Source organism: Haliotis rufescens, unplaced genomic scaffold (assembly GCF_023055435.1).
Source record: "Haliotis rufescens isolate VD_foot unplaced genomic scaffold, xgHalRufe1.0.p SCAF_9, whole genome shotgun sequence".
In the NCBI taxonomy this organism is placed as follows: Eukaryota; Metazoa; Mollusca; class Gastropoda; order Lepetellida; family Haliotidae; genus Haliotis; species Haliotis rufescens.
In genome coordinates, this window is record NW_025964383.1 from 46,670,372 (window position 1) to 46,678,275 (window position 7,904).

Below are 7,904 nucleotides of genomic sequence, written 5' to 3' on the forward strand. Positions count from 1 at the left end.
ACCCAGGTCTCGAGATAAGAATATGCGCCTTGAGCAGCCAGCGGTAAATCTAAACTATGTAGTACAGGCATTTATCATGAAGAATGTCAGCCTCGGATGCCGTCGGATGAGCGGATTATAGGTGGAGCCTGTTGCTCCATCATACCGTTTGTATTCAACAGTTTTTAATCTAGTATAGGGATGTTGTGATCTGCATCACGCTGCAAGGGCGTGCCAGCGCAGCTGTCGAATATCTTCTCTCCGTCCTCTGTCGTCAAATATAAAAGACTTTGACGTGTTTTAAGCTTTTCTGAAATCATTCCGATATTTATTTTTAAGCCGACACGTGAAGTCAAATTCGGATCATGTATCAAAACAAAGCCTTCAAGGTGAAGTTAGCCACATGTTAAATAAAGTAACAACGCTCTTTCGTTTCCGAAGTCCCGGTTAGAAACATTCAAAACACGCTGAGCATTCCTTTATCGTCGAAAATGTTACCAAAAGAGAACAAAATCGGTGAAAATGGTACTTTTTCAGCAGTTCTACAACCATGAGACACATTCCATGCGGAATTCATTCGAATATAAGAACCTTTGAAAGCAGACCCTTATACCACGCAATCCTTGTCCCACGCTCAGTCCGTGTCTCACCCCACTGTCTGCAACAACTGTGCAATGTGTTCCGTGTGGAGATAAGATAGCATCTGAAGCTGCTGTAACCCAGCAACCGACTACCTGATGTAGAGTACATCCGGATAATGTCCTGTTGATTTGAAATGTGCATCAGTTGAACACGTATACTGTGAAGTGACAGCGTGCATGCCGTAGCCCCGTGGATCTGTAACCGATGATGTACTGTAACCACTAGTGTGTTGTATTCACTTATTGATTATCCCATGTGCTTGCGTGTGAGGTAAAGCATCTTTCGCATATTATTTGTTTTTGCTTGTGTGTATTTTCATTTTTTTTTATGTCGTAGAGAATATATGTGGTCTACATAAGTGGTCCGCTGTGGTCAGTGTGTCTGTGTGTGTGGTCACTATTGTCTGTGTGTGTAGTCACTATGGTCTGTGTGTGTAGTCACTGTGGTCTGTATGTGTAGTCACAATGGTCTGTGTGTGTAGTCACAATGGTCTGTGTGTGTAGTCACAATGGTCTATGTGTCTAGTCACTGTGCTCTGAGTGTGTAGTCACTATGGTCTGTGTGTGTAGTCACTATGGTCTGTATGTGTAGTCACTATGGTCTGTGTGCGTAGTCACTATGGTCTGTGTGTGTAGTCACTGTGGTCTGTGTGTGCAGTCACTGTGGTCTGTGTGTGTAGTCACTATGATCTGTGTGTGTAGTCACTGTGGTCTGTGTGTGCAGTCACTATGGTCTGTGTGTGTAGTCACAGTGGTCTGTGTGCGTAGTCACTATGGTCTGTGTGTGTAGTCACTGTGGTCTGTGTGTGCAGTCACTGTGGTCTGTGTGTGTAGTCACTATGGTCTGTGTGTGTAGTCACTATGGTCTGTGTGTGTAGTCACTGTGGTCTGTGTGTGTAGTCACTATGGTCTGTGTGTAGTCACTATGGTCTGTGTGTGTAGTCACTATGGTCTGTGTGTGTAGTCACAATGGTCTATGTGTGTAGTCACAATGGTCTGTATGTGTAGTCACTGTGGTCTGTGTGTGCGTAGTCACTATGGTGCCCGTGTCTGTATGTTTAGTCACTGTGGTCTGTGTGTGTAGTCACTATGGTCTGTGTGTAGTCACTATGGTCTGTGTGTGTAGTCACTTTGGTCTGTGTGTGTAGTCACTATGGTCTGTGTGTAGTCACTATGGTCTGTGTGTGTAGTCACTATTGTCTGTGTGTGTAGTCACTGTGGTCTGTGTGTGTAGTCGCTATGGTCTGTGTGTGTAGTCACTATGGTCTGTGTGTGTAGTCACTGTGGTCTGTGTGTGTAGTCACTATGGTCTGTGTGTGTAGTCACTGTGGTCTGTGTGTGTAGTCACTATGGTCTGTGTGTGTAGTCACTATGGTCTGTGTGTGTAGTCACTGTGGTCTGTATGTGTAGTCACTATGGTCTGTGTATGTAGTCACTGTGGTCTGTGTGTGTAGTCACTATGGTCTGTGTGGGTGTAGTCACTATAGTCTGTGTGTGTAGTCACTATGGTCTGTGTGTGTAGTCACTATGGTCTGTGAGTGTAGTCACTATGATCTGTGTGTGTAGTCACAGTGGTCTGTATGTGCAGTCACTGTGGTCTGTATGTGTAGTCACTGTGGTCTGTGTGTGTAGTCACTGTGGTCTGTATGTGTAGTCACTGTGGTCTGTGTGTGTAGTCACTATGGTCTGTGTGTGTAGTCACTGTGGTCTGTATGTGTAGTCACTATTGTCTGTGTGTGTAGTCACTATGGTCTGTGTGTGTAGTCACTGTGGTCTCTGTGTGTAGTCACTATGGTCTGTGTGTGTGTAGTCGCTATGGTGCCTGTATGTGTAGTCACTATAGTCTATGTGTGTAGTCACTATGGTGCCTCTGTCTGTATGTGTTGTCACTATGGTCTGTGTGTTGAGTCACTATGGTGCCCGTGTATGTGTGTAGTCACTATGGTCTGTGTGTGTAGTCACTGTGGTCTGTGTGTGTGTAGTCACTATGGTGCCCGTGTCTGTATGTTTAGTCACTGTGGTCTGTGTGTGTAGTCACTATGGTCTGTGTGTAGTCACTATGGTCTGTGTGTGTAGTCACTGTGGTCTCTGTGTGTAGTCACTATGGTCTGTGTGTGTGTAGTCGCTATGGTGCCTGTGTGTGTAGTCACTATAGTCTATGTGTGTAGTCACTATGGTGCCTCTGTCTGTATGTGTTGTCACTATGGTCTGTGTGTTGAGTCACTATGGTGCCCGTGTATGTGTGTAGTCACTATGGTCTGTGTGTGTAGTCACTGTGGTCTGTGTGTGTGTAGTCACTGTGGTCTGTGTGGGAAGTCACTATGGTCTGTGTGTGTGTAGTCACTATGGTCTGTGTGTGTAGTCACTATGGTGCCTCTGTCTGTATGTGTAGTCACTATGGTCTGTGTGTGTGTTGTCAATATGGTCTGTATGTGTAGTCGCTATGGCCTGTGTGTGTGTAGTCAGTATGGTCTGTGTGTGTAGTCAATATGGTGCCCGTGTCTGTGTGTGTAGTCACTATGGTCAGTGTGTTGAGTCACTATGATGCCCGTGTCTGTGTGTAGTCACTGTGGTCTGTGTGTGTAGTCACTATGGTGCCCATGTCTGTGTGTAGTCACTATGGTCTGTGTGTGTAGTCACTGTGGTCTGTGTGTGTAATCACTGTGGTCTGTGTGTTGAGTCACTATGGTGCCCGTGTCTGTGTGTAGTCACTATGGTATGTGTGTGTAGTCACTGTGGTCTGTGTGTTGAGTCACTGTGGTCTGTGTGTGTAGTCACTATGGTCTGTGTGTGCGTAGTCACTATGGTGTGTGTGTGTAGTCACTATGGTGCCCGTGTCTGTGTGTAGTCACTATGGTCTCTGTGTGTAGTCACTATGGTCTGTACGTGTAGTCACTGTGGTCTGTGTGTGTAGTCACTATGGTGCCCGTGTCTGTGTGTAGTCACTATGGTCTGTGTGTGTAGTCACTGAGGTCTGTGTGTGTAGTCACTGTGGTCTGTGTGTGTAGTCACTATGGTCTGTGTGTGCGTAGTCACTATGGTCTGTGTTTGTGTAGTCACTATAGTCTGTGTGTGTAGTCACTATGGTGCCTGTATCTGTATGTGTGGTCACTATGGTCTGTGTGTGTGTTGTCAATATGGTCTGTATGTGTAGTCGCTATGGTCTGAGTGTGTGTAGTCACTATGGTCTGTGTGTGTGAAGTCACTATGGTCAGTGTGTGGAGTCACTATGATGCCCGTGTCTGTGTGTAGTCACTATGGTCTGTGTGTGTAGTCACTATGATCTGTGTGTGTAGTCACTATGGTCTGTGTGTGTTGTCATTATGGTCTGTGTGTGTAGTCTCCATGGTGTCTGTGTGTGTAGTCACTGTGGTCTGTGTGTGTAGTCACTATAGTCTGTGTGTGTAGTCACTATGGTCTGTGTGGGTGTAGTCACTATGGTCTGTGTGTGTAGTCACTATGGTCTGTGTGTGTAGTCACTATGGTCTGTGTGGGTGTAGTCACTATAGTCTGTGTGTGTAGTCACTATGGTCTGTGTGTGTAGTCACTATGGTTTGTGTGTGTAGTCACTATGGTCTGTGTGTGTAGTCACTATGGTCTGTATGTGTCGTCACTCTAGTCTGTGTGTGTAGTCACTATGGTGCCTCTGTCTGTATGTGTTGTCACTGTGATCTGTGTCTGCATGTGTAGTCACTTAAGTCTGTGTGTGTAGTCACTATAGTATGTGTGTGTAGTCAATATGGTCTTTGTGTGTAGTCACTATGGTCTGTGTGTGTAGTCACTATAGTATGTGTGTGTAGTCAATATGGCCAGTGTGTGTAGTCACTATGGTCTGTGTGTGTAGTCACTATGGTCTGTTTGTGTAGTCACTATGGTCTGTGTGTATAGTCACTATGATCTGTGTGTAGTCACTATGGTCTGTGTGTAGTCAATATGGTCTTTGTGTGTAGTCACTATGGTCTGTGTGTGTAGTCACTATAGTATGTGTGTGTAGTCAATATGGCCAGTGTGTGTAGTCACTATGGTCTGTGTGTATAGTCACTATGGTCTGTGTGTGTAGTCACTGTGGTCTGTGTGTGTAGTCACTATGGTCTGTGTGTAGTCACTATGGTCTGTGTGTTGTCACTATGGTCTGTGTGTAGTCACTATGGTCTGTGTGTGTTGTCACTGTGGTCTGTGTGTGTAGTCACTATGGTCTGTGTGTAGTCACTATGCTGCCTGTGTCTATATGTGTAGTCACTATGGTCTGTTTGTAGTCACTATGGTCTGTGTGTGTAGTCACTATGCTGCCTGTGTCTATATGTGTAGTCACTATGGTCTGTTTGTAGTCACTATGGTCTGTGTGTGTAGTCACTATGCTGCCTGTGTCTATATGTGTAGTCACTTTAGTCTGTATGTGTAGTCACTATGGTGCCTTTGTGTGTAGTCACTATAGTATGTGTGTGTAGTCACTATGGTCTGTGTGTATAGTCACTATGGTCTGTGTGTGTAGTCACTATTGTCTGTGTGTTTAGTCAACCTGGTCTGTGTGTGTAGTCACTATGGTGCCTGTGTCTATATGTGTAGTCACTATAGTCTGTATGTGTAGTCACTATGGTGCCTGTGTGTGTATATGTAGTCACTATGGTGCCTGTGTCTGCATGTGAGGTCACCATGGTCTGTGTGTGCTGTCACTATGGGCTGTGTGAACAGTCACTATTTTGCCTGTTTTTTCCTGCAGACGGACTGGAATGATGGGTTCTACCTGTGCTCTATTGTCCACTCGCTGGGAGGGGAGGTGTCCGGCTGGCCAAACGTGGACAGGAATGACCAAGTAGCCAACTGTCAGAAAGGTCTGAAATCTGTTTACAAAATATGTCTTGTGTACATAGAAACGTAACTCACCCACCACATTAGTTGCTTAAAGTGGGTATTTCTTCAGTTGCAACAGGTGCGTGATGATTCACGCATATCATTAGACCTTATCCTGATACCAGACCTAATGTGTTAAACGTCGATGTATGGTTGCCGGAGATAACGTTACGTCATTTAGAGAACCGATTCCTATTCCATACGACTTTGTCTGTTTCTGGCAAACTTTGTCAAAGTAACTGACGACAAGCTACATTCTGCGAGCAGGAATCGACGCAGCGAAGGCCCTAGGAATCGACCCCCTGCTGACTGCAGCGGAGATGGCCGACCCCAACGTGGACCAGCTCGCTCTCATGGCGTACATCAGCAAGTTTCAGAGGATCACGCCACGCAAGGCCAAGGCCGAGAAACTCGTCATGAACTGCACGCTGTCTAGAATCAAGGAGGGCGCCCGGGTATAACTGAAACTTCGTCATCGTTATCATTATAATCATGATCATCATCCGAATAGTGTTATAGCCCAGTCATATTTGTTAAAGTAGCAAAACACTAAAAGTAATAGATAACACCAGTGTTGATTTAAAGAGTGACGAGGCTGCATGCTCCAGTTGCCAAGTCTAACTCTTGTTACACAGGGTCATGTTACCATGTACAAGTGTGCAGTGCTGCCATCGGTGCACATCCTCCCGAGGCAAGGGAGTTAACTGATAGTAACAGTCCAGTTTCCACCCTTGCCGAACAAGGTTTGGATTATGGAGGTATATTTTAGCTGCATTAACGAGTCTACGCATAGTCCAATCAAAATCATTTAACGAAACATCCGGTTCGTAAAAAACATAGATTTCAAGGTGTAGATTTCGCAGGATTTGCAAAGGATCTGTCCCGTCAACTGGTCGTCGACAGATATTTTCCAAATCTTTTCATGTTTCAAATCAACGTACTTACGCGATTGATGCACTTCGCGAGGTAAGACCCGTTTTATTAAAATATAGATCTTGATCATCGATCAGATCGTCTTGACTGGGAGACGCCATTTTGTTTTTAGCAAATGCAAGTGATATGAGAGATGGAATCTGATTGGTCAATAGGAGGGGCATAGAAAGGACATAACTTGTAATCGCCAAAGGTGGCGCTACGATCGAGCGCAGAAATTCCAGCCTAGTTCGGCAAGTGCGGAAACTGGACTTTTACAGTCAGTTACTCCCTTGCCTCGGGAAGATATCAGTGTAGGGAGTTGCACATAACTTGCCAACGCACCTTAACTGATCGTGATACTCATTCGTGTCCGTAATGGCGTTGTTGTCCGTTGCTAGGCAGCGTTTTCCCTGGAGATTGTAGACGTTGACGTGGCTAAAGGGAAAACAAAAATTGACATCCGGGGCTCCAGCACACAGCCTCGCTGTGACATGAAGTGGAAGGACAAGGTCGTGGACTGTTCCTTCATCCCTACCGAGACTGGGGAACATCAGGTGAGCTATGTGGCGAGAATATGATCAGTGAGTGTATGTGGCGGGCATATGATCAGTGTGTGTATGTGGCGGGCATATGATCAGTGAGTGTATATGGCGGGAATGTAATGAGCCACGTGTCCGTGTGTGACAAGCAGGCCTGGTCTGAGTGTGTGTTTCTGGAGAGCAGCAATGAATACAAAATTACCAAATTGTTTCAAACGCTGATTTCCAATTTGATAAACAAATCTAAAGCATGGTACTCGTCTACTCACACACACACACACGCACGCACTCACGCACGCACACACAGACGCACATACACACGCACGCACGCACATACACAGTCACACACTTAAGAAAGGCATGACTCCATCTAATGCGGTTTATGGAATTGTCGAAATGTTGAGGGACATTTTACGACGCTTCTCGGCAGTGTTTCCTGCGTCATGTGTGGCGGATTTATGTCCACGGGCGTCAGGGTCATGACGACACAGGCTTGATCTCCACCTACTAGACTCGGTTAACACAAATACACAATACACAGACAGCATCCGTATGTTTTCATCAGAAAGATTTGAAACTCCGAATTATCAACATGACAATAACAATGACAATGAAAATGCCACTAGCAACTAGCACAAGTAGTCCAACGGTATGACAGTGGTATTTGGTGAGAATGTTTCATACCGGCATGATGACGGAAATACTTGACCATACCCTGGTCCGTGATAGCTTAATGATGGAGACTCTCTCCTGCGTGTTTATTATTATAACTGCAGTACAGGTGCCACTTCCTCTCCTCCACAGATACACGTGTACTACGACGGGGAAGAGATTCTGGGTAGTCCCATGATATTCACGGCGACTCCCGACGCCTCCAGAGTCAATATCACGACGTCATCGGGCGAGTGCAGGATTGGGGAGGCATTCCAGGTCATGGTCAGTATTGGTATTGATGTCTTTGTGGGGGCTCCCAAGTGCA

General features: G+C 45.7%; 1 protein-coding gene across 1 annotated transcript in view; it reads left to right on the forward strand.

Moving 5' to 3' along the window:
• The window catches only part of LOC124149971 (filamin-C-like), a 53,221-nt gene that overhangs the window by 24,002 nt on the left and 21,315 nt on the right, over positions 1-7,904 (forward strand). Inside the window, exons 5-8 of the mRNA XM_046521839.2 lie at positions 5,341-5,452; positions 5,739-5,926; positions 6,785-6,940; positions 7,730-7,861. Of these exons, the coding sequence (XP_046377795.2) occupies positions 5,341-5,452; positions 5,739-5,926; positions 6,785-6,940; positions 7,730-7,861 (588 nt within the window). The remainder of the gene's footprint in view (positions 1-5,340; positions 5,453-5,738; positions 5,927-6,784; positions 6,941-7,729; positions 7,862-7,904) is intronic.